Genomic DNA, 27,832 nt, shown 5'->3' with positions numbered 1-27,832 from the left:
ATAGGGGTCATATAAATGATCCTCTTTTCTATATTCTGTATTCCTAGCAAATAGTAGCTCTGTTTAAAGAGTCAGATGAATTACAAACTTGAAAAAAGTAATTCTTAAAAGGCTGACAAATTCATTTGTTTTAGAATATCAACATGCAGTGAAATCTTTCAGCGTTTACTAATCATGCTCAAATCTGATTTAATGTTTTGTTTATGCTATGAGAAGTTTTTTAAATTTGCCAAACTACCTCATTTATAGTGAACCCAACTGATTACTTTTTATTTAAAAATTTAATTTAAGTTCCTTTTATTAGGGAAAAAATAGCATAGCCCTTCTAACACATCCTCTCAACTCTGACAGAAGTTTATTGAATGGGAGAATAGGTCAAGATGCACATGACTACCTGTAGGTGGCAGTATAGCATTAAAATTTATCTTTCTGAGGACATGAAATTTAAATCCATGTGTTATAAAGCTTAATAAGATACATGAAAAGTCCAAAGCAATGTATAGTTAATTAAATGGGCTTATTTATATAATAAATACTATGCAGCAACTTCTTTGAAAACAAAACTTATCTTGCTTTCTTCACATAACTTGTATAACTTGTGTACCATCCTTCACTGGTATAACTGTCCAGGACGAAAAATGATAAAGGTGTTGTAACCTATACTTCTACTGTAAGAGTACCTTCATCAGTAAAAGGACAAATCCTTGCATTGATTCAAGTATGTTCAGAGCATCATTTTAAGTACTGAGGAAAATAAAATATAATTAAGACACAGCCCTGCCCCTGACATGGAACTCACATATCCTATCATTACAGTACAGTTGGGTCAATAAGTACCAAGCCAAAGAGAATATAAACAGAGAATAAGAAGAGTTCAAAGTACTATGAAAGGCCAAAGAAAAAAGGGAAGGCTTTTTAGAAGAAAGGGAATGAACTGGGTCTTCGTTAAAAGATCCATCAATTAATAAATTAGCACCTAAGCACCTGCTATGTGACAAGCAATGGGAATACAAGAGTGAAATGGTGCCTGCCCTCAACAAGCTTATGTTGTGATGGCTAAGGTCCCAAGAAGAGCAAGAACCTCAAAGCTGAAAGGGATCAAAAGATCACATGGTCTGCTTTCTTGTGTTCAATCAAATAAATTATTCCCATTTTATCGATGAAGTGAAGTTTAGAGTAAGAGATTACCTCAAGTCCCACTGTATAAGTATTGAAGAGGACCCAGGATGTAAATTACATCTGAATAGTATTCCATTATGATGATAAAAAACCAAAGCTACAAAAATCTCACCTATCAATTCACCAAGGCAAAACAGTCTCAGGAAAAAAAAATTAAATGGATGAATCCTACAAATTACTAAATATATTCCAGACTCCTATTGCAAAGAAACTTAGGAAAAAAACTCTTGACCAGAATATCAATGAATCATTTAAAGTCTACAAAACTACTGAAATAAAGCAAAATACTTGTAATCTAAACCACAGAAAAGCCTATACATTCCAAATCATGCCTACACTGTGAATATCCATAACCAAACTTTGGCCACTAGTATACATATTATAGCACTACTCAACACACTGTCCCATATTTCCCCTTTTCCACTTGAATAGAAAGGGTATTATGTGGTACTGTCTCTCCTTTCTTGTCTCCAAAGCCTGATAAAGTAAAATGTGTGTGTGTGTGTTACAAATGAGGAAACTGAGGCCCAAGAGTGATTTGCTCCAGGTTGGTTAGCTAAGTACCGTGTTTCCCTGGTAATAAGACACTGTCTTATTATTTTTTTTTGGAAAGAAAAAACACCAGAGGGCTTATTTTCAGGGGAGGGCTTATGTTGTCCTGCCTCAGCTCTCCTCCGCGGCACTGCTCTCAATGGTGCCAGCAAGCAAATCACTGGGGAAGAACAGGATGACGCGCTCACTGCTGCAGCTCTGACTGGATGCAGCTCGGAGCGCGGCGTGCATTTCACCCGGGGGGAGGGGGACGGTGCATACAGAGGGTACCGTAATGTAGCGTGTAGCGCAGGGGATCACCTTCACTACAGTAGCAATCTCAATAGGGCTTATTTTCGGGGGAGGGCTTATTTTAGAGGAATCTTACACAGTAAGGGGAGGGCTTATTTTCGGGATAGGTCTTATTATCGGGGAAACACGGTAGTAGAACACTATACTATATATATATAGCATTCACATTTAAGTAGTCCACACTTTAATAAGGTAGAATAGCACTTATTCTCTAGAAAGCATTAAAGAGATTTTTATCACAGTACTATTTTTTCTTAATGGGAGAGGATCACAGTCATAGAGAAAGGGCTACCTTTTAAAAAAAAATCTTTTCCTAAAAAATGTAATATTTCGGATTTACTCTAAGAACATTATTGAAGAAAATATCCTATTCTATTTGGCTGATACTATATTTTTTTCTTTGCCCCTTCATTGATAAAATAAATAAAATTCAATTAAAATTACATGAATAGCTATGTATTTATTCAAACTAGTAGCTATAACTACAAGACCAATGATTTGGAGGACCAATACACAACTCATATTCTATCAAATATTCAAGTACAAAAAGGGGCATTGTATATGGTGGTTCCAATCTATAAATTATTCTCTGAACCCTGATTCTGCCACTATTACATTAGTGAAGATTCCTACTGAATGCACCTGACAAGTAGCCACAGTAATACTCCATTCTGTAAACACTTTAAAAATGATTCTTACTGAATATAGCAATTCACATTTATATAGCACTTTTGGTTCCACATATGAAAAAAAAAAAAGACTCAGAGAGACTGCTGGCCTATGGTCACATAAGAAGCAGTAAGAACAGGAGCTAGGATCAAACCACATGTTGTAATATCAAGTATAAAGCTTTTTTCCACTATACTCAATGATGAGAGCAAAAACATAGCTCTGGTTCTCAAGGATGAAAGCACCAGGTACATGAATAACTTATATGAAAGAGAAAGTGTTATGTGTGCAAAGGCAAGGACTAAGGAAACTGCGATGAGAAATTTCAGGGTTAGGGAAAGTTTCATGGAAGAATTAAAATCTGAGTTGGGCCTTCAAAAAGAAGTTCTGAAAGTGAATACAACTAAAATGTCACTTGTGTTTTATCTGTGTGCTATTGTATTTATTCTCTTAAAATAAAGATCCTTATGTCTATAAATTTTAAATGGAGCACATGCTAAGGTCCATATATGTTTGACAATAAGTTTTATGGATTTAATGAGAAAATGGGATAGGCATTCATTTCAAAGAAGCTAGGTTTTTGTGGATTACCCAAAGCAGGTCGATTTCTGACAATTTTGTGAAAGTGGTGAATTTTTAAAGCATCCATTTAGAAACACAATTTTGGATCTTTCATATACAGAGATGCCACTGAGGGAGAAAGGAAGAGGAGAATGAAGTCCAAAGTAATCAACCTAAGTGGAACACTCAGAAGTAGAGGAGGCAGGGCCCACAGATGGAGATCTGTCAGGTTTCTACAATTTAATTCACTTCAAAAATTATTTGTTATCATAAGCCAGGTATAAGGCAGTAGGTCTCAAAGTGTGGTTTGAGGATCCTTGGGAGTTACTGAGAAAATTTCAGGGGGTCTGTGAGATCAATTTCATAATAATACTAAGATATTATTTGCCTATAAAAATATTCCTCCCTTTTTCTAATAACATGTCTGCATGAGGCCAGATTTTCTTCATATACTCCAACCAAAACACAAAGCAACAGATTTATTACATAAGCAGAAATGGGAATCCAGCTGCCTTCTATTAAGCTAGATATTAAAAAGATCTGCAAAATTATGCAAATGCCAGACAATGCCAGTCTTCTCACTAACTTTTTTTTTGTTTTGGAAAATAAGTTATTCTTCATAAAAATGGGCTTGTTAGTTAATATGTAATGGGCTTATTATTGTGGTGAGGTTTAGAGAAGCAATGTATTAGTTCTCTAGTAAGGAAAAGAATCAGACAATTAGTAGCTTAGCAGATTTTCACTGCCATCAATCAATCAATAAAGATATATTAAAAGGGCCTGCTAATTTACCAGGGACTGTGCTAAGTGCTAGGGACACAAAAAGAGGCAAAGATATTGACTGTCCACAAGGAATTCATAATCTGATGGGCAAGACAACATGCAAACAAATATATACAAAGCAAACTATACTACAGATAGGACAGATAGGAAATAGAAATAGAAAGAAGGCAATGGAATTAGGAGGGGTTAGGGAAGGCTTCCTGTAGAAAGTGGTATCTTACTTGGGACTTAAAGAAAGACTTAGGAAAATTCAGGGAGGTCGGTAATCAAAGCAGAAGATGGAGAGCATTTCAGCCAGAGAAAATGCCTTCAGCCAAAAGATGGAGTGCCCCATTTGTGGAACAGCCAGGAGACCAGTATCACAGTATTGAAGAATATATGTCAGGGAATGGAACAAGTATATGTTGTAAGAATGGAAAAGTGGAATGGAGCTTGGTCAGGAAGGGCTGGGAATGCCAAACAGAGCAATTTGTATTTGATCCTGCAGGCAATAGGGAGCCTTTGGAGTCTACTAAGCAGGGGGATGACATGGTTGGACATATGTTTTAGGAAAATAAATTTAGTGGCTGAATGGATTGGAGTGGAGAGAGACTTGAGGCAGGAAAAATCACCAGCAAGACACTGTAACACTCCAGAAGTGAGGTGATAGAGGCCTGCACCAGGGTAGTGGCAGCATCAGGGGAGAGATGTTGCAAAGGTGAAATCGATAGTCTTTAGTAAGAGACTGGATATGGGAAGTGAGAGGTAGTGAAGGACTGTGAAGATGCTGCAGACCTCTCAAGTGCTGTAACAGGGAATATGGTGGTGGTAGTGGGGGCGGGAGGGATAGGATCAGGGAAAAGCTAACAAGCCGTGCTGGGCGGGCATCCCAAGTCTAGGATGTCTACTAGACGTCCAGTTTGAGATGTCTGCAAAGCAGTTAGAGAAGCAAGACGAGGTCAGCAACGGAGCTAGGGCAGGAATGGCAGCTATGAGAATCATTAGCATAAAACTCTTTTTGTGATGGCCAAGAACTGGAAATTGAGGGGATGCCCACCAAGTGGGGAACGGCTGAACAAGGTGTGGTATATGAATGGAGTGGAATACTACTGTGCTATAGGAAATGACAAGGAAAAGGATTTCAGAAAAACCCGATCCAAGGCAATCCCAAAAGACTCACGATGAAAAATGCTATCCACATCCAGAAAAAGGACTATGGAGTCTGAACGTAGACCAAAGCACACCATTTTCACTTCTTTTTTTCTTTCTCGTGGTTTTTCTCTTTTGTGTTGATTCCTCTTTCACAACATGACAAATATGGAAATATGATTGATATGATTGTACATGTATATAACCTATATGAGACTGCTTGCCATCTTGGGAGGGGGGTAGGAAAGGAGGGAGGGAGAAAAAAATTTGAAACTCAAATTATGAAAGTGAATATTGAAAACAATCTTTACATGTAATTGAGAAAATAAAATACTACTAAGTATTTTTTTAAATAAATAAAAAGGGGTTCCAGGTCAGCTACCTCTTCATTTAAAAAAAAAATGAGAGATGAAATGGTTTAAACTGAGAAAATAAATAATGAAAATGATGCATCCTGAAGCCTATCCTTAGGAAAATTTTCTGTATGCTATAAAATGAATCTAAAGTAGAATAAAACAATTTCCTTTTAAAAAATGTTTAAAAGAGAGAAGCATTAGCATAGAGATGATAATTAAATCCACGTGAGCCAACGAGATCACCAAGTGAAGCAGTACAGAGGGAGAAGAGAAGAGGGCCTAGGACAGGATCCTAAGGGACAGCTACAGTTAGAGGATATGATCTGGAGGAGGATCCAGCAAAGAACACAGAAGAGCAGTCAGACAGGTAGGAGGAAAATCAGGAGAGAGTGACGCCCCGAAAACCCAGACAGAAGAAAGTATCAAGGAAGAGAGAGTGATCAACAGTGTCAGGCTGCAGAGACGTCAAGAAGAATGATAATTGAGAAAAAAAAAATCACTGGATTTGGCAACTAAGAGAACATTAGTACCTTTGGAGGGAGCAGTTTCAGGGAATGACAAAGTGGGAAGCTGGCCTATAAAGGGTTATCATGGTTAGGTAGGGCTATTGAGAAGTGGGAAAGTTTGTAGGAAGAAAAGCAGACCTGAACCTAGGTAGTTGTAGTCAGACTGGTATCATGTGGTCTCGTAGTAGTTTTTGTTTTCAGAGTCACCTAGGCCTAAGTGATCTCTCAGGATTTGAGAATGGGCATTATAGGAATTCCTAAGAATCTTCCCTAATGTAGGCATGTCTTTGTGTCTCTTTTGAAATCTCAACCTGAAGGAGGCAGCCAGAAAAGCCATGTGTCTGGTTTTACCTCCCTCAGGTATCCATAGTGCTATGATTTTGTCTAGGTGGTTACTTTGCTGACTTTGGAATTAGAATGTACCGAAAAGTCTTTCTGAAAATGACCAGGCTGCATCTTTGGTATTAATACTCTATCATTGAAGAGTCCCAGATATAGGAAGTATACTTAACTCTTCTTTGAGTTTGAGTTTGAAAAGCATAGGTGAAGAGAGGTATTAAAAATTCTACCTAAATGAGTAGTTAACTCCTGCAAGGAAGACTTTCTATATTAAACATAGGTATAGTGTACATTTTTACCACTATTTTGCCCATATTAACACCAACATCCAATATAGTTTTATTTTATTGTACACAACCTAAGTAATTAAATTTTTTTTAAAGTTCTGCCATTGTGGGACTATAAAAATGTCCATACCCTTTGACCCAGCAATATCACTTCTAGGGCTGTATCCCAAAGCAATCATAAAAATGGGAAAAGGACCCACAAGTACAAAAATATAGCAGCTCTTTTTGTGGTGGCAAAGAATTGGAAACTGAGAGGATATCCACCAATTGAAGAATGGCTGAACAAGTGTGGTATACGAATGTAATGGAATACTACTGTGCTATAAGAAATGATGAGCAGGCAGACTTCAGAAAAACCTGGAAAGACTTATATGAACTGATGCTGAATGAAGTGAGCAGAACCAAAGAGAACACTGTACACTGTGACAGTCACACTGTGCAATGACTGACTTTGATAAGACAATGCAAGGATCTAAAACAACTCCAAAAACTCCAAACAACTCACGAGAAAAAATGCCATGCACATCCAGAGAAGAATTATGGAGTGTGAATGAAGATGAAAGCATACTATTTGCTTTCTTTTTGTGTGTGTGTGTGTGTCTTGTTTTTTCTTTCTTGTGGTTCCTTCCATTCATTCTAATTCTTCTTTACAACATGACTAATATGAAAATATGCTTAATAAGAATGTGTATGTAGAGCCTATATCAGAGTGCATACTGTCTTGGGGAGGGGGAAAGGGAGGAAGGTAGAGAAAATTTAAAACTCAAAAGTTTATGCAAGTGAATGTTGAAAATTAAAAATAAATTAATTCATTAAAAAAAGTTCTGCCACTATGACTTCAAGTAACTAATGCTGAACTTTAAGAATGACTTCACAGTGTATTCCCTCTTAAGTGTCTAGAGTCAAAGTTCAATAAGGGTAAGGATTTTAGATCTAAAAAATAGTTACAAACAGGTGGGCTGAAATACTGAGCTTTTACACAAAAGAATAAATTCATCCTATGTGAGCAAATAGGCCTCTCTTTTTTCAACAAATAAAATGTTCTTTCTAACCTTATCATTTAACAAGTCAAGATAGTACCAAAAAAAAAAAAAACCCAACAGAGCACTGTTTGGAGGATCCATAAGAGAAATAACCAAGTTCCTCCCTAAAAGGAAAGCACTTTAAGCACAAGCATTAAGCAAGAGATTAGAAACCATAAAATTTAATATGGAGAATTAATTATCAACAATGATTTAAGGAAATTACCTATTTTCTTTTTTTGCTTTTTTGGGAGGGAAGGCAGGGCAATGGGGGTTAAGTGACTTGCCCAAGGTTACATGGCTGGCAAATGTTAAGTGTCTGAGACCAGATTTAAACTCAGGTCCTCCTGATTCCAAGGCTGGTGCTCTATTCACTGCGCCACCTAGCTGCCCCAATATTTTCTTATATTTTAAATGCCATCATTAAATGTTATACTTACCATTTATAACTAAAAGGACCTTATAGAAATCATCTTGTTCCCTACCCTTATCTGCAGGATGAAGAAACTGAAGCCCAGAGAATTTCAGTGATTTACTTAATGGCAAATGGTTGAATAAAATGCAAAAGTGGGATTCAAATCTTGGACTTCCTGTGTCAAATCCTAATATTGTCATTTTTACTATATCACTGACTTCTCTTCACATAATTCATAAAAGGTAACACTATTTAGTCATATGATTTTATCAATGTCAATGGATAGTGTTAGATTTTCTGAAAGGATGTGGATTTGGTGTTTGAGGGCACAGTCAAGTGATGATAAAAATAGATGTTAACTGCATGCGTAGCAGGAGTGTCAGCCTTAAAGTTTTGTCCTAGATTAAAAGGAGTTTTTTTAAAGATAAAAACTCAGTTTAATTCAAATAACTGGTTAATTTTTAAAACAGCCTATTTAATTAAAACAACCTGTAACTGACTGTAGCAGTTTTTTTTAATAACTGACAATTTTACTTAATTTAACCTTTTTGTTTCTAATCAAGTTTGTGTGCAGATACAGCCTTAACCTTTCTCAAAGAATCAAATTGTCAAACTCCTTTACTTAAGAGAATAAAATGTTGTTAAATGTTTGCAAGAAATATGAAAATGAATTTATTTTAAAAGAAAACAAATCAAAGACTTAAGGGTTATATACAATAAGAAAATAATCCCCTTTGCTAGTTACCAACCTCCTCTGCAAAAAAGGAAGGGGAGGGGAAGGAGGAAAGGAGGAGAGGAGGAGGAAGCGGTAGGGCTTCTAGGTGCCTCATTTGGGGCCATTACTTCCCTTATTGTCAGTTTCAACTCATTTTTTTTTCATTAGCATACTCAGAGTATGTAAATTAATACAGTAAAGGATCCCAAATGCTTTTTCTTTTTTTTTAAAGCAGCCTTTGGGGAAGTCAAGTTATTTTCTCCTATAAAGGAAGAAGAAATGATGACTACTAGAGAAGAAAAGTAAAAAACGGTGAGTGCTCTATAGAAAACAGAGCTAAGAAAGAAAACAAATGTTAGTAGTTGGTCAGTCAATAAACATTTATTAAGAATCTCCTATGTGCCAGACTCTGTGCTAAGCACTGGGGAATACAAAGAAAAGGCAAAAGGCAGGTTCTTCTCTAATGAAGCTCACAACGTAATGGGGGAGATGACAGGCAAACAACTTTATACCAGGCGTACATACAAGCTAAACTGGGATAGTCAACAGAGGAAAGGCACTAGCAGCATTAAAGAGGATGAGGAAACACGGTATTCATTGTTAGAAGATTGTTAGATGAAAATACGATTTATAAGATTTACTTTCACTTTTCAGATCTCTAAATGTATTTAATTTTCCTGAAGGCACTAAGATGCATGCTAAATGGTATACTGTTTTCTGTTAGCAAAGGCAACACTCAGTTTTCAATGGAAACATTCATTTTTCTTACTCAGAAGGTCTTTCTTAAAATACTACTCACATTTCTTTTGTGGGCTACTGTTACATATATACTATATAATAGAATCTCATTTGTGAAGGGGAAAAAATACATCCAGGATGATGTCATAAGCAAAAAAAAAAAAACCCGACCTTTATTTCAAAAAGTATTTGCTCGAGAGGGAAAGTAGTAAAAAACAATCTTAAAAGTACCTGACCTTAGACTTAGCATGTAAGATAAACTGTTAAGCAAAACGTCTAAAACTAGAAAAATGAAACTCTACTTCTTGACCCAGATTGCCTTATTTTAGAGCAAGTAAAAAAAAAAGCAACAGAGGGACTTCTTATCTTTTACAGATTTGGGCACACTGAAAAAGGATTACCTACAAATAACTTTAATGCACACAAGGTAAGAAATATTTAACTTATATAATTTTTAATAAAAAATTAAAATTTTCAAAGACATATATATGTTTTAAAGTATGCTATTTAAAAATTGCTAATACATAAGGATTTTATAATATATAGCAGATAATATATACTCATTTAACACATACAAATTAATATAACTTTTAAAATTAACATTAAAATGTATAGCAATCATAGTCTGTGTTACTTTGATTATTTTCATTTTAAAGAAAAAAGGTTTTTGTAACTGTTCTCTACCTACTGGTTTAAACTACAGTTTTTCATAATGCATACAAAAAAAATCTATAAACAAAGTCAGGTAAATTCTAAGAGCATGTACTTTAAAAGAACCTTAGTTTTGTAAATGTAATAATGTTCTATACTTAAAGATATCAAATGCCTTTAGAATCCATTTCTATCCTCCCCTTTTTTTCCCTAATTCATCCTTCAAGAGAAGGACTAATACCTTACAAAGCTTTAGGTAGTGTCCTTAATAATACAACGAGAAATTTGCTAATCTATTCAACATTTATTAGGTACATACCTTAAAAGATCATTCAGACTGTAAACTGTTCCTAGACCTACCCACTTCTTCAGATAATCTTTTCCAAAGGTAATCTGGACAAAAGACCTCAGAGCAAAGATTTTCATACCTACTGGCTCCTACATGACTCTACTTAGATACCTGAAAAGCACCTCATTCTTTTTACCTCTAGCGAATCACTTTATGAGACATAACATGCCTAGAAGATAGATAGGATTGAGAAACTGGAGTTAAGAAGACCTGGTTTCAGATACATCCCTAACAATTGCTATCATATGTAAAACATTTTGAAAATTTTAAAATGCTATAGAAATATCAAACAGTAGTTAGCAGCAGCAACAGTAGCAGCTTTGTGATCAGAAGCAAGTCACTTAAACTTTCCTGAAACTCGGTTTCCTCATGGGCATAATAATACCTAATTATAACTTTTTCACAAGGTTATTATAAAGCTTAAGGGACAAACCTTAAAATGTGTTATATTGTCTCATCTCTTTAATATTTCAATGTACACACACACAAACACGTATATTATCTCCCTCCTCCTACTATCATCCCACACCATTAATTATTTCCGATTGTATTTATTAATAAGTTTGTACTTATTTATATAATGCATTGGTTATAGCTTGATGAAGAGGGTGACAATGATGATGATGATGAAGGAAGCACTGAATAGTGGACAGAGAGTTAGTGTCAACTTGCTATTAGCAGGGCCTGGATTCATAAAACATACTGGATAGGTGACCCTGATGAAATCACTTAATCTCCTACCATCCCAGGCAACTCTCTAAACACTATAAACTGCAGAGAAGGTACCAATCTGCATTGGTAGAGGGAGTTTCTCTACCAATAAAACCCAAAAGCTCAATTAAAAAACATTTTTTTAAAGTTCATTCTTGGGGCAGCTAGGTAGCCCAGTGAATAAATCACTCGTCCTGGAGTCAGGAGGACCGGAGTTCAAATCCGGCCTCAGATACCTGACACACTTACTAGCCATGTGTTCTCTCACAACTAGTTCTCTCAACTGCCTTGCCTTCTCCCCTCAAATAACAAAGTTCATTCTTTTTTAAAAAATTGAGTCCAGGTTGAAATGACTCTGGGACAATTCATTATCCTACTACCATTCTTTTATGTTTGATGTTAGGTACACTGTTGAACGAGTACATAAAGTAACTGCTTTTTTTTTAGTTAAAGCATTGGGGTATAAGCTTATATTTTGTACTCTTAAAGAAAGCATTTTCAGAACAAACGCTGGAAGAAAACAGGATCTCTCATCCTATAAAGCCCTCATTCTATTTTCAAATGGTTTTGATTTTTTCTATTATGTCTCTATACTTTGAAAGCTTTTCATTCCATGTAGTTTGGAAATTGAGCATTTGGAATGGCAACATGTATTAAAAACATTCTTAAACTGCATGGATCAGTGATATGTTCAGGCAATTATAGGTTAACAGCTTTGCCTATGATAATGCTCTAGTTCCAGTTCAACTTATTGTTGAATTCTCAAGGATATTTGAGATCTATATTTATACAATGTATTATCTATTAAGGTTACAAAAGATTGCAAGATTCTGATCCACAAAACCAGCCACCAAGTCAGGTCTTGCTAGGTATTCAATAGGTACTAAATTTTTGCAACCTATAGTGACACACTGTGCTTTTTTTTTTTTTTTTTTGCTTTTTGGAGGGCAATTGGGGTTAAGTAACTTGCCCAAAGTTACATGGCTAGTTTGTGTGTGTGTGTGGGTGTGAAGTGTCTGAGGCCAGAACCGAACTTGGGTCCTCCTGACTCCTGGCTCCGGCGCTTTACTCACTGCGTCACCTAGCCACTCCACACACTGCACATTTTATAAAAATGTCTTTGGGTAATCTACACTGATCAAAAGTCTAAGATCCATAAATATAACTCATCTGTAGCATGTAGTGGCAAAGATCTTAATCTTGAGTTGCCTATAAACCCCTCCATTTCTATGAACAAATCTGCAGGACTCAAGCCATTTGTTTTATGCTTCTTTGTCAACATGGTGTTGGTTTAGTTCATACGGATTTCCCTCACAGAAGTTCTTCTGATTCTCCTTTTGGGTCTTAATCATTTCATAGGCTCTAATGTGAACATAAACTCTTTGTCATTCAAAGCAATATATAAATAGGCCCAAACCTACCTCTTCAGTCTTACTTCAATATTACTTCTTTTTATGTACTCTATAAAACTCTGGAGTTCTCTAGTCTCATTCGACCCTCTTCCTTTATTAATACCTCATTGTACTATGTAGAATGGCCTCTTCACCCAGGTCCATCTACTGATGTCAAGGTCATTCCCTTCCTTCCAGGTCCAAATCATGTGCTATTTCCTCTATGAAACCTTCCCTCACTTTCCTCCATCAAAGATCCTTTACTCCTGAAACTTCTCATGGAAATTGGCTTGGGTCTCTCCTTTACACTTATCTCATTTTTTTTCCTGTATCACGTCTTCATATGATTACACTGCAAGCTTCTTGACTTGAGGGTGTGTACAGAATTTATTTGTCTCCACTGCCCAGTTCTGCGACTTTACACAGAGCTTAATAAAAGTTTACTGAATTGGAATGTAATTACTCAAGCCAAGGCAGGGTCAAAGGAACTTTTTATCTAAGATTTGGTATGTTATAAAAAGAAACAAAAGGCAAAATAAATAAAACAGCAAAACAAGAAAAGTAATGTTGAAATGTTTTGTTATCAGACTACAGATTTCTAACTCTAATTCTGTACTATCCTAGAATATCAACAGAATTGAGGCATTATAAAATTCTCTTGCCAAAAGTTCAAAAGTACTTTCCACTTGTGATGAAAGCAAAGGTGGCCATGAAAAAATCAGAAAAGTAAGCACTACAACTTCCTTAAAGATAATAATCACTCCCAAATCAATGCAAATTCAAATAACCAAAAAGTTTTTGGTCTGAAAGATGTCTTTCTTGTTATTAACTGATACACTGAGCAAAAGTAGTTCTTATTCTGAATTTTTACCTTATCTGGAGTCAGGAGAAAACCTGGGTTTGGTTCTCACTTGAGCCCTTAAAACTTGGTAACTATGAGCACATCACTTAACCTCTATCAATCGAAGTTTATGTCTCCATTATTCACCTCATAGGGTTGTTTGGATGAAAAATGAGATTATGGTATATAAAAGCTTTTTGTAAACCATAAAGAGCCATCTAAATGGAAGCCATGATTATTACCACTACCATTCATCGTCATTAGCATTTCAAGATTGTCAATGTGTCAGGCTATACCATCTAACGAGGTTAACTGAAAAAAAGACAGAGAACAATGCTCCAAAGCCTGGAATGAGAACCTACTGTTCAGGCACAGAATTCATCTTCTTGACTCTATAAACCTTGATAATACCTTTTCCAATCTCACTCAATAAGTATCCATTGAGCACCTGTATGATATGTCAGTGTGATTTGAAGGTAAAAGGAAAACAACAGATCTATAGCGTTGTCCTCAAAAAATTTATAATCCTGTTACAGTCATGTAACATCATAGCAGTTAAAATTGGCTACAGATCTTCTACATGACACTTAAAATTTAATCTGGAGTCAGACCGAGGCAGGATATTCTTTAATTATCCATTCCAAAACATTTCCAGTATTGCTACAATAATCCAAAGTCTCTTGACCTTGAGAACCCCACACAAGATTTTTTTCCCATAACCTTGAATAAATGAAGCATTTAAAGGAAATAATACTAATGAAAGTCTTGACTAATGAATGTTTTCATAAGATTGAACTGTAAACTGTTGTGGGTAACCACAGCTAAAAGTACTTTTGAAAGGGCTGTCTGTAGCTCATTTGTGCATTTCTGTAATTAGTTTTCATCTGTACTTTGCTGTATACTGAATTATTATTTAGACATGTTCCAAACTAGCTAATTTAGATACTATTTTGCAATTTGTGATTGGCTGGACGGAGCCTAGGCTATGCTTAACTTGGTCTAACAAATTCCTCTTTTTACCATAAGTAATGTATATTAATAATGCAAATAAAGTTTCAGGAGAAATATTAAAAATACTTTGATCTTCAACAAAAGATCCTCAAACACTGTTCATTTACATAGAAGAATTTTAAAATCATTCCCATTTCTGTATGAAGAGCCTTTGTTGCCAAAACTGTTGACCTCATTTTAGTTATTGAACGTACTTTAAAGTAATAAAACTGCACTGTGAAAGGTTCTCATATTTATTGTTTACTAATCTAAACTGACCTTCCAACTTAGTTCAATTAACTTGAATTAGCAATCCTTAGTGGAAGATTGTGTGTGTGTGTGTGTGTGTGTGTGTGTGTTGTGGGTACATGAAGGAATCCAAGATATACAAAAATGTGACAAAAAGTCTTTCCCCAATGGATATGTGGTCAAAGGATATGAAGAGTTCTCAAAAGAACTTCAAACTATAAAGAACCATATGAAATGATGCACTGAATTACTAATAATGTGAGAAAGACAAATTAAAGAGATGCAAAAGACAAACAAACCATTTTGCCTTAGACCTAGAAAACTGGCTAAGATGACAAAAGAGGGGAATAATAAATGTTGGAGGGGTTGTGGGAAGACAGTCAACTAATAAACTGTTGGTGGGACTGTAAAATCATCCAATCATTCTGGAAAGCGATTTAGGATTATTAGTCACAGTGACTAAAATGTTCATACCCTTTGACTCAAGTCGCTGCCTAGAATATATGGTGCCCCATGGAAGTCAATAATAAAAAGAAGGGTCCAATTCACACCAAAATATTTTTGGCAACACTTTTTTTTAGTAGCAAAGATCCAGAAACATAGTGAGTGATTGTCCTAACATTTGGGGAATGGTAAAACAAATTGTGGGCTAATCAAAGTCCTAGAATATTACTGTAAGCAACAATGAATATAAAAAGTATATGAGACGACTTAAATGCACTGAAACAAAATGAACTAGAACCAGAAAAGCAAAATAAACGATAACAATATATATGGAAAGAACAAATTCAACAAAAACCATTGGGAAAACTGGAAAGCAATCTAGCAGAAATTAGGTATAGAGAAACATTCACATCATACATTGAGGCAAGGTCCAAATTGGTTACTTGGATTATTGTTGTTTATCCTTCGTTCTTGAAGAGGACCTTGGCATCAGGAATATGATGACATGACTTGCTAGTGAATTGGATTTAAGAGAGGTAGGGGTTGTGCAAAGTCAACAGCCTCACTTTCTCCTCCAGACCCATCGTCATCTGGGTTCAGTAGCAAAATATAAATCAGAATGACTAGAGAGGCCTGGGATGCAATGGGAGACATTGGCCTTTTTAAGCTAAGGTCTTTCTCAGGTCTCAGCTTGGCTCAGACATAAAAGGTAACAACATAAACAAATTACCGTAGCAAGGAAGGAAATATCTTTTAAGAGCTATGGAGAGGGAAAGAATTCATGACCAAACAAAGGACAGAGGATCACAGAAGAAAAAATGGAAAATTTTTCTTAACTAAAATTAAAAGTTTTTTGCACAAAGCCATCACAGCTAAAATTAGAACTTTATAGCAAGGTTTTTTTTTTCTGATAAAGGTCTCATTTCCCAGATATGTAGGGAACTGATACAAATGTATAAAAATAAGAGCTATCCCCCATATAACACATGGTCAAAAAATAAAAATATATAGTTTTCAGAGGAATAAATCTAAGCCATTAATAGATACATGAAAAAAATGTTCTAAATCACTTATAATCAGAGAAATGCAAATTTAAACAACTCTAAGATTCTACTGCACTCCTATCAGATTGGCTAAGTTGACCAAAAAAGGTTAACAATTTAGACAATAACAAAATTCTAAAGGAAGGCTTAAGAACTCTATGATCTAACTATGATCCAAAGAACTCATGATGAACACACACTCTCTTGAGAGGTGAAGGACTCAGAATAGAAAATGAGACATTTTTAAGACATGTTCAATGTGAAAACTTAATATGTTTTACTATGCCTATTTGTTACAAAAATTTTGATTTATTTTTTCTATTTGGGGGCCAGAGATAAGGGTGAGGAGAGGAAACGAAAGTGGATTTTTGTTCATTGAAAAAAATAAAATTAGATTTTTCTTTCTTTTTTTTGTTTCATTCCAATCTAGTATTTTATTTTTCCCTGAATACATGTGAAAACAATTTTTCAACATGTGCTTTTAAAATTAAGTTCCAAATTCTTTCTCTCCTTCCCACTCCCCCACCCCAACTGGGAAGGCAAGCAATTTGATATAAGTTATGCATGTGTAGCCATGCAAAACTTATAAAATTAGATTTTTCAAAAAAAGAAGAGATATGAGAATACATCTGTCTTCTATTTGAAAAGGAAAGGGTGTTTAGTACATAATGAAGAACTCAGCTGATGTGCTAGTTTTGCTGAACTTTTTCTGCACTTATAAGGGACACATACTGAGAAATGATGGTGATGTGAAAAGAGAATATGTCAACAAATATTTCTAAGTTTTTTTTTTAAAAGTGAAAAAGCTTTGCCTATGCTTTACAACACTGAAATAAGTTCCAATCAGTTATGCTAGATCTACAATAATCTCTTAAGAAAATATCCTTACGATGTTCTAAAATTAAAAAAAATAATTCTCCCAAGCTCACTGACTGATTTATATCAGGTTCATAATTCTATACGGCTATATTTAACATTTTTTTTTCCATTTCTAGGTATCATGTTCAACAAGAAGTAAAGATGGCTACCCAAAACAATCAAAATCATTCTGTTTCTACTGACTTACAACCAGAAGAATACAAGATTGCAGCACTGGTATTCTATAGCTGCATCTTTGTAATTGGATTATTTGTCAATGTGACCGCTCTATGGGTCTTCAGCTGCAGCACCAAGAAGAGAACAACCGTCACTATCTATATGATGAACGTAGCCTTACTGGACATAGTCTTTGTGTTGTGCTTACCCTTCCGTATGGTTTACTATGGAAAAGGTAAATGGATCTTTGGGGAGACTTTCTGTCATGTTCTTGGAGCTCTCACAATGTTTTATCCAAGTATTGCACTCTGGCTTCTTGCCTTTATTAGTGCTGACAGATACATGGCTATTTTGCAGCCTAAACATACCAAAGAACTTAAGAATACAAGCAAAGCAATGCTAGCTTGTGCTGGAATTTGGATAATGACTCTTGCAACCACCATCCCTCTGTTATTTTTAAATGAAGATCCAGATAAAGGCACAAACTCTGCCAGCTGCCTGAAAATTTTTGACATAATCCACTTAAAAGCAATTAACATGCTGAACTTTGCTCGTCTGATACTGTTTTTCTTGATTCCTCTTTTCATCATGATTGGATGCTATTCATTCATTATTAATAGTCTCCTTCGTGGTCGGACTTCTAAACTCAAACCAAAGGTCAAGGAAAAGTCGATACGAATAATTATCACTCTCATCGTACAAGTGCTTGTCTGCTTCGTTCCCTTCCATATTTGTTTTGCTTTTCTAATGCTACAACGTGAGGAGAACAGCTATAATCCATGGAGCACCTTTACCACTTTCCTCATGAATCTCAGCACATGTCTGGATGTCATACTCTATTACATTGTCTCAAAACAATTTCAAGCTCGAGTCATCAGTGTTATGCTATATCGAAATTATCTTCGAAGCGTGCGCAGGAAGAGTTTTCGATCAGGTAGCTTACGGTCACTAAGCAATATAAATAGTGAAATGATATGATTGGTCATTTTTAAAAATCAAGTATTAAAGAATTTCTTTTTACTAGTAACATAGTCAACACATACATTAAGTATACTATAAAATGACACTGTAATAACTCCTCCACTTATAACATATCTTAGGAATGTTTTATTGAACTCATTGTAGGATAAAGAAAAAAATATCCTTAGCTATTTTAGTAACTATCATATTCGTTCTTTCATACCTAAAACCTTCATATTAATTTGTGCTGAAGAGACACAAGATTTTAATTTAATGTTCATATTCACGTAGTTAGTAATCCAATGGAATCTCAGATTTGGAAGATGACATCCAGTCCAGCCTATGCTTGCAGATGAACCCCCTATAAAACATTTTTCACAAATGGTCAGTCCCCTAGTCTTTTTCTGAAGATCTGCAATTAGGGAAAACCAACTACTTCCCACAGCAGCCCATTCTACTTCTCGATAATTCAACAGGAAATTTTTTCTTGTATCAAGACCAAATTTAACTCTTTACAAATTTGGTTCATGGCTTCTAGTTCCATGCTCTGGGGCCAAGTACAATTATTTCATTATTACACCAAGTTTGATGGTTGAAGGATGAAAGTGTTTGACTGAGCTGATCAACTAATAGTTATTCATCTAGCTAAACTGCCATATACAGAATTTTTCCACTAGGAAATCTGGAAGTGAAGATTTCATTCAATGCAATATCTAGAAAAACTTACAATCCAAATATTCACTGGAAAAGATTCTGATACTACCGTGTTTCCCCGATAATAAGACCTATCCCGAAAATAAGCCCTCCCCTTACTGTGTAAGATTCTTCTAAAATAAGCCCTCCCCCGAAAATAAGCCCTATTGAGATTGCTACTGTAGTTAAGGTGATCCCCTGCGCTGCATTACGGTACCCTCTGTATGCACCGTCCCCCCCAGTGAAACGCACGCCACGCTCCGAGCTGCATCCAATCAGAGCTGCAGCAGTGAGCGCGTCATCCTGTTCTTTATTGAATTCATTATTGAATAAAGGTACATTTTTTTGTTCACATTTACCTCTTTATTAAAATTGCTGTCAATATTCATTAAAATAAGTCCTCCCCTGAAAATAAGCCCTCTGGTGTTTTTCTGTCCAAAAAAAATAATAAGACAGTGTCTTATTATTGGGGAAACACGGTAGCAGTTGTACCTTATCTCTAACGTAATGGAAAGAGTACTGGACTGAGATGCAGGAGATCTGGGTTAAGTAATTTATTTTCTCTGTGCCTCAATTCCTCATCTGTAAAATAGGACTAGGAATAAATGACCCCTAAGGCCTCTTTCAGTTCTAGACCTATGATGCTATCTTTTTAGATCCTCACTATCCCATTTAACAGCTATATGACTTTGAACCAAGTCCCTTCTTTGCTTTGAGTCTCTCTTTCCCCATCAATAATGTTGTTTTTCAGCTTTATCTGACTCTTTGTGACCCCATTCCAAGTTTTTTTGGCAAAGATACTAGAGTGGTTTGCTATTTCCTTCTCCAGCTTATTTTACAAAGGAGGAAACTGAGGCAAACAGGGTTAAATGACTTGCAGAGTCAAACAGCTAGTAAATGTCTGAGGCTAGATCTGAACTCAGGAAGAGGAGTCTTTCTGACTCTAGGCCTGACACTCTAACCCCTGAACTACATAACTGCACCCTATCAATATAGGGATAATCATAGTTGTTGTGAAGAAAGCATTTCATAAATTGTAAATGACTATTTAATTAAGGGCTACTTTTATTATTCTGGCCCCTATTTCTATAAAGTTAAGTATGATGGAGAAAACACACCTCAGAGAAGGAAGGGAGTATAAAAGCCATGACTATTTGAGTCCATTTTTATAGGAAGAATGGTGGCAACAAGGTCTCTAATGTTTTGACTCATATTACATAATGTCATAATTACTTTTTCTATCATTAGAAAAGACTGCTACTATATGAGGGAATTACTTTTGTTAAGTTGAGTAGAATGCACATTTCTTGAGGGAAGGATTTCTTTGTACCCCAGTATGTAGCACAAAATCCTTAGCAAAGGATTTAACAGATATTTACAGAACTGCACTTCAATAGTTGAAGCTGATTTATAATACACTAAATCAAAAAAATAGCTGAATTCATTTAAGTGCTAATGGAGAGAAAAAAGTGATTCCACAATTTCTTCACTAAATCAGTTCTCCAATCTAAACCACATTCTTTCCCTAAAAGACAGCCGACTTGAAACAAAAAAAAACTGCGTTTGCTCTAATTCATTAATGGGTCAGGTCACATTCAATATAAACAAATGAGAGTCAATAAAAATGTTTAGTCCGTTGATATAAACTCTTTAAGAACTTAAAAAAATGTTAAATTCATTCTGTATCAAACCAACATGTCTAGACCAGTAAAGAATCAGTCATGGTTATGAAATTTAAGACAAATTTTCCTTATTAAAATGACAATTTTAAAATGTGTAGAAAATAGAGTTTTGTTTACATATTTAACTGGGTATAAATTTATTGACAATATCTTAGAAAGTACTTGAATTATTAAAATGTAAGATAACAGCTCTTTCATTTCTTATATATTCTCATTAAAAGCATATCAGCATGCACAACTAACTCTCGTTTGCATTTTCATCTATATCTGGGGACCTGCCATTGAAGGATAGGTCTAATTGCTAACATTTTTTGGTAAAAGACCATCCCCATCCAAGAGCCACAAAGTTGTCTGGGGAAGTTATGCTCAAGCACATATGACATATGCTACAATTCATAATTGTTAACTTTGAGTCACGGTTCCTGAATTCAAATCCTGGCTCTGCCACTGACTACCAAGAGAAAGTCTTTTAATCTCTCTGGGCCTCATTTTTCTTATCTATAACACAGGAAGGCCGAACTGTACTGTACGATAGTACCTCCCAGCTCCAGGTCTATGATCTCATTAACAAGTTTTTATAGTAATCTTCTGAACGATCTAAAATAACGTTAAATTGTAAAAATTTTATTTGGAACAGTTTTGAATCTCTTTAAATATGTGAATATTCTAGAGAAACAAAGTTCAAATAAAACAAGGAAATCTTTCATATTTGTGAAGGTTTTATTTCGCAAAAACAGAGCGAATACAGATTCTTCATACACAAGATAAAAGCTTGGAAGAAAAATGGAATGGAATTAGGATTCTGGGTCATGTGACCAACAAGATGGAGGCTTTCTCCAATCCTCACTTTCTCAACTTCTCCAAAACAGAAATTATACACAAAAGATAAAATAATTTCAGGTACCTTCAAGGTCTAAGACCTCAAAAAACCCAATGAGGTAACAACTCAATGAACTAAAAGCAGATAATGAGCTAATTCCAAAATCTTTATCACTATATTCTCTCAGAGCTGTACAAGTCAACCCACAAGAACTCAACTCCTGCCTGCCCTCTGCTCAACTCCATCCAACTCCAGCACTAAAGCAAGTCAAAAGTGGGTTCAGGCTAACACACAGTATGTTATGCTCCAATAGCGGTGGGTCAGAGGACTGAGGAACAGAAGGATCTGGGGCAGAACACTAATGTGTTATTTGTCTCCAGCAGTCTTGGGGGGAAAAAAGGACTGGCATCCATCTGTGGCCAGCTCTGTTCCCCTTCCTCCACTCTGACCTCCACACTCACTTGAGGCAGAGATCACGGTTAATGAAAAGTGAATCCCCCAGAAAGGGAGGAGACTGAGACAGCAGAAGTAATAGGGGACCATAAGGGGAAAAGATTGAAATTACCAAAGATCTCAGGGGGAAGAAAATTCAGTTAAAGACTTTAAGCACGAGAGATGGAATTAGGCGAATGAACTGTACCGATCTGCCAGGTACATTTGTACATACAAGTCTTGTGAGTTCCACTCTGAGACCTTATGGATTATAGCTACAATCATCACATATTCCCTGCTTTGTAATTTTTGATAAAGTGAAGAATAATTAGATCATTCTTTGTCGAATTTTTACCCAAAATAAGTATTTTCTTTTGACATTAACTTAATATAGAGAAGTATACACATTGCAAAAGTTTATCCATATGGTGAATCACGTCAAACTATAATCTACACAAAGACATTTGGCAATTTCTATCAAAATATTAAACCTTATTACAGGCTTGATACAGTCTTTATGGAGGTGAATTCTGGGCTCAGTATATGGTAGGTGACAGAGTGTCAGCACAAGGCTGACAAGTGGCACTTTCAACTGCAGGAGACAGCTATATAACCTGACACTGGGGAGAGAATAAATGAGTTGAACTCAGCAGAGCTAAGGTGAGAATGTCTACCAGCATTTCAAACCTAGGGACATTGAAACAAGTCATGGAAGGAAAAGATAGGAAAAAAATGTAGATATTATCAGCAAAGTAGGTGAGCTGAGGGAAAGGGTCAGAAGTATTTTAATAGTCAATGGCAACTAATGAAATATATGAAGTCAAGGCTGCAGAAAACTAGACTATCACCAGTATTAATCTGATACATATTTTGAAGCATTTATATACCATTCATCATTTTGAGTATCACTGTAGATAGGATGACCATGAAAGATAAGACCTTAAGGAGGAAAAGGGGAGCCTCAATTTACTGACTACTGCCTGAGATACGAGTCTACAATGATGGTGAATGGTGCTGCACGCTAACCATTCTGGGCACAGTATCAGGCTTTAAAGCAGGGAAAGAATAACCATAACCAGATAATCAGATGACCATGTCCCTGCTAAGCACCCTCTCGCTCCTTTTCCTTGACCCAGTCAACCACATCTACTCGACTGATGAGCCAGAGATCACACACCCCAATCCTCACCCTACCACTGTCCATAAAGTAACATACTAAAATTCTCTTATTGAAACTCATACATTGTTCTGAAAGGTCTAATTATGAAAACTTCAAAAATTATCATTCCTCAGAAATTACATTTTGGAAAACTTATTTCATATTTGAAATGTATGTGTTTAAGTTTCAACAATTCTGCAGGAAGAAAATGTCACAAGTTTTAAGACAGGTATACTATGTTGCCCCATTAACATAAAGAATTAATTTTATCTATAAGAATGTAATGAGAGAATTAATAACTTATCTTAACTATAGAAGTTAAAAGCTGCAAAAGAAAGTAATTCAAATTAACTACACTTCTAGAACATACTGAAAATATGAAAACACAAGGTGTCCCAAAAGTCTTAATGAAGTTTTAAGCTTTAAGGACTTTTGAGGATACTCTAGAGCTAAACATGACAGATTTTCTTTTTATATCATCAAATGAATCTACATGGGAAAAAAACAAAATACTTTTTCTCTTTTCCTGAAACTTGACAATAACCTTTTGGGACACCTCATATTTAAACACAACAGATTTTTTTTTTTAAACACCAAATGAATCTACACTGGAAAAATTTAAATGCCTTTCTTCTTTGACTGGAATTTCACAACAATCCTTTAGTATAATCTAATTCTAAATTAAGCAAATCTATTAGGAGTTACTTACAAACCAGAAGGCAAGTTACTGGCTGTGATACCAAATGAATACTGCATAGCTTCCACAAGGATCAAGTCAAACAAAGCTGACAGAATCCAAGAACCCAATAAAAAGGACTGTAAAGAAAGAAGAAAAAATTTCACAAACATAAATACTTAAGTCATTAACTCAAAATCAGTTCGGCATAGTACATTATGAAACATAACTTTAGGGACGGCTAGGTGGTGCAGTAAGTAGAGTGCTGGCCCTGGAGTCAGGGGGACCTGAGTTCGGATCCGGCCTCAGACACTTAAAGCACACAAACAAAAAACCTAGCTGTGTGACCTTGGGCAAGTTACTTAAACCCAACTGCCCTCCAAAAAGCAAAAAAAAAAAAAAAAAGAAACATAACTTTACATGTTTTCATGTTAATATTTAAATCTCTGTGGCAGGTCCTTCTACAGAAGGAGATAACAACTCTTCCACATGGTTTCATGAGATGCTAAAGGTAGGGAAAAAACAATTATCAGGTGGTTGGTGAGCTTATCTGAAATTCACTAGCTAGGCTGGTCTTTAAAGGACAATCCAAACAACCATTTGGGACTCCAAATCCTCCCAGCTTAGTAGAGCTTTCTAAAACTTCTATCACCAGGCACAATTTTCAAGAACCCAAGGTCACCTGCATGCCAGAATGAGGCACCACTCTGCAATCCAGACTAAATGGCCTTTCATCTGCTCTTTGCATAAAGATGTTCCATCTTCAGTATCTGTCCCTTTACATTAGTCATTATACATGAGTGAATTCCCTCCCTCATCTCTACCTCATATAAAACTCCTCTTCCTTCAAGACACCATTCAAGTACCATCTTCCCCATGAAGCTTTTCCTGATCCCCCAACTATTAGTGCCCTCCCTCCTAAGCTCCCTTATTATTAACTAGTTTGTATTTCTTTTCATTGTATTTACTGTGCATTTACTTTTTGTGTGTGCTCCTTGTCTCCATTATTATCAGAATTTAAGTTCCCTGTAAGTAGGGATTGTTTTATTCTTTCCATCTACATCCTCAGCACCTAGCAGAACGCCTGGCATGTAAGAGGTGTTAATGTATGCTTGCTGACTGATTAACAGATCAAAGTCAAAGAAGACAAAAAAGTATACATATGTAAGAACCAGTGCAGATTTCTGACATGAATGAATTACGACAACTTTATTAAATTCCCAACTCTCTAAGATTAAGTTTATTATATTTTTTTGTTCTGAGCTAAGAATTTTTAAAATATTTGAATTATCCTTGGTGATGTTCAATTTCCAAATACTACATATAACAATTTTTAGATGAACATGCAAAACAATGATTTTTAAAAATGAAAACCTGACCTTGAGAGCTCTCACTAGCATGGGGATGACTAGGACTTTACCCCAAGATGATCTCAGAACATGCTTCCTCCCCCATGGAGACCCATTCCCAACTTTGTGGTTTTCTGCCAACCTGCCACCCACAAGGTTCTGTTGCTCATCTTCTTTGGGGGCCCAGGACAGACAATGGGCATCTCCTGAACTTCTGCACCCATATCTTGACCCTCTTCTGAAACACCACCATCTTACCATTCTCCAATCACAAATATGATAGATGGAAACAGCAATGGATTTAGAGTTAGGTGACCTGGATTTTAATCCATTCCATGCTACCTACTATCTGAACATCACATCATCTCCCTGGGCCTCAGTTTCATTTATAAAATGAATGGACTATCTGATCCACTAAGATCTCTTCTGACCCTAAAGCTGTGAATCTATCAACTGACTTTGTCCCAGATGCAAGAAGTCCTTGTTAAGGGCGGCTTGGTGGTGCAGTGAATGGAGCACCAGTTATGGAGTCAGGAGGACCTGAGTTCAAATCCAGCCTCAGACACTTAACACAAAACTATTCATGTGACCTTGGACAAGTCTTTATTTAACCCCGATTACCCTGCCTCCCCCCTCCAAAAAGCAAAAAATAAATAAATAAATTTTTAAAAAGTCCTTGTTATGGCAATCTCAAATAAAAGAACATTGAATCTATCCATCTCTATTCCCTTTTCTCTCACCCCCATAAATGTAAGAAGGTAGACTGGGACTCTAAAAGGGACCACTGAGCAAGCAAGTGTATGGATGAGAAAATGAAGGCCCAGAGTGGTTGGGATTTACCTGAGCTCACACAGGTAGTTATCAGGGTCAAGATCCAACCCAGATACAAGATTTTCAATACAGAGCCATGCACACCCAACACAGAACCTTATACAAAGATGGCACCTGACAAATGTTTGTGACGTGAATGTTCATAATAGACTTACTGCAAATTTCCTGCTGCCATATCTTCTTTCAAATATCCTAAAGTTATATATAAGCAGGCTACTACAAAATGTGTCTTTCAAATCAAGGCAAATTATTCTTCCACATATCAATCTCCAGATCTACAAAGTAAAAAAAAAAAGCACAGAAAAAAGGTCAAGTTCTTTTCGTAGAAAATTTATTACACTAAACTTAAAGTATTTGCTTCATTTGTGTTCTTTGTAATATATTTTTAAAAAAAGAAAGGGAAAAATTCTTAAAGGTTGAGGTTTTTTTGTTATAAAAAATTGGCTAAAATATACCATAAAACTTTTTTTTCATAAAACAGACTGTGGGGAACAAAATGGTTATACAATTATATTCGAATGAAAGGCCTGAAAGCTATGTTTACAACTGATGGAGGCAAGTCATGCCTTGACAACCATCTATAATTTTGAGTTAGCAGTATCACTCATATTTGATGTGCAGAGTTCTTTTAACTCTTGAGAGCAAGTTTTCTCTCATCTTCCTCCTTCTCCTCAGTAGGACTCTTCCCTACATCACAAAGCTGATTCATCCTGAGTTTATAATCCATGATGACCCCCAAATACAGGGTCACAGATTTATGGCTGGAAGAAAGTCTAGGTTATCAAGCCAGGCCCATTTTACAGGTTAAGAAACTGAGGCTCAAAAACATTAATTAACTCCCCAAAGGGGGGAGACAAGCAAACAAATATGTACAAACAAAACATATACAGGATAAACAGAAGATAATTAACAAAAGGAAGGTACTGTAATGAAGAGAGCTTGGGAAAGCTTCCTATAAAAGATGGGGTTTTAGCTAGGACTTAAAGGAAGACAAGGACGTCAGGAGGTAGAGATGAAGAGTAAGAATATTTTAGATATGGAGGACAGCCAGAGAAAATGCTCTGAGCTGAGAAGAGTATCTTGTTTGTGGGACAGCAAGGAGGCCACTGTCACTAGATCAATGAGTACATGGTGGAGGAAGAAAGATGTAAGAAGACTGGAAAGGTAGAGGGGCTAGGATATGAAAGGGGGGTTTATATTTGAACCTGGAGATGATAGGGTACCACTGAAATTGATCGAGTAGGAAGGTGACATGTGGTCATACTTGTCCTTCAGCAAAATCACTTCAGTGGTTGAATGGAGGATGGATTTGAGTAGGGAGACTTGAGACAGACAGACCCATCAGCAGGCTACTGCAATAGGTCAGGTGGGAGGTAATGAGGAAGAGCACCAGGGTGGTGTCAGTGTCAGAGGAAAGCAGGGGGTATGTTCAAGAGATATTACAAAGGTGAAATTGATAGGCCTTGGCAACAGATTGGATATGAAAGGTGAAAGTTAGTGAGGAATGAAGAAAGGCTCCTAGGTTGTGAGCCTGAGAGGATGGTGGTGCTCTCTATAGTAATAAGGGGAGATGGTTTAGAGGGAAAGATAACAAGTTCTGTTTGGACATGTTGAGTTTAGGATGTGTATTGGACATATAGTTTTAGGTATCTGAAGGGAGATGTAAGACTGAAGGTCAGCAGAGAGTTTGGGGCATGATAAGCAGATGTGAGAAATCATGAGCTTTGAGATCACGAAGTGAAGCTGTATAGAGGGAGTCTTCTCCCTCTTTTCTTGAAGAGGGCCCAGGACAAAATGCTAAGGGACATCTAGTTGGAGGTCAAGACCTAGAAAGGATCCAACAAAGAAGACTGAGAAGGAACAGTCAGATAGGTAAAGGAGAACCAGGAGAAAGTAGAATCCCAAAAACCTAGAGAGAAGAAAGTATTAAAGAGAAGGTACTCAACAACGGCAAAGGCTGCAGAGAGGTCATGAAGAACGAGGAT

The 27,832-nt window shown here is 36.1% G+C and overlaps 2 protein-coding genes across 2 annotated transcripts in view; one reads left to right on the top strand and one right to left on the bottom strand.

Moving 5' to 3' along the window:
- Positions 1–27,832, bottom strand: part of UBAC2 (UBA domain containing 2) — a 259,982-nt gene that overhangs the window by 199,963 nt on the left and 32,187 nt on the right. Inside the window, exons 3-4 of the mRNA XM_069064179.1 lie at positions 26,003–26,122; positions 23,701–23,807 (exon numbers count right to left, since the gene is read on the bottom strand). Coding sequence (XP_068920280.1) covers positions 23,701–23,807; positions 26,003–26,122 — 227 coding nt within the window. The remainder of the gene's footprint in view (positions 1–23,700; positions 23,808–26,002; positions 26,123–27,832) is intronic.
- Positions 3,958–19,223, top strand: GPR18 (G protein-coupled receptor 18). The gene is made up of 3 exons (XM_069064178.1): positions 3,958–9,115; positions 9,917–9,968; positions 17,206–19,223. The coding sequence occupies exons 2-3, from the start codon at positions 9,958–9,960 to the stop codon at positions 18,221–18,223; spliced, it is 1,029 nt and encodes a 342-aa protein (XP_068920279.1). The 5' UTR covers positions 3,958–9,115; positions 9,917–9,957; the 3' UTR covers positions 18,224–19,223.

Source organism: Petaurus breviceps, unplaced genomic scaffold (genome assembly GCF_028583685.1).
Source record: "Petaurus breviceps papuanus isolate PSGF00001 unplaced genomic scaffold, PetGlider_PUasm1.0 90625, whole genome shotgun sequence".
NCBI classification, from domain to species: Eukaryota; Metazoa; Chordata; class Mammalia; order Diprotodontia; family Petauridae; genus Petaurus; species Petaurus breviceps.
This window is presented reverse-complemented; position numbering and strand designations above follow the sequence as displayed.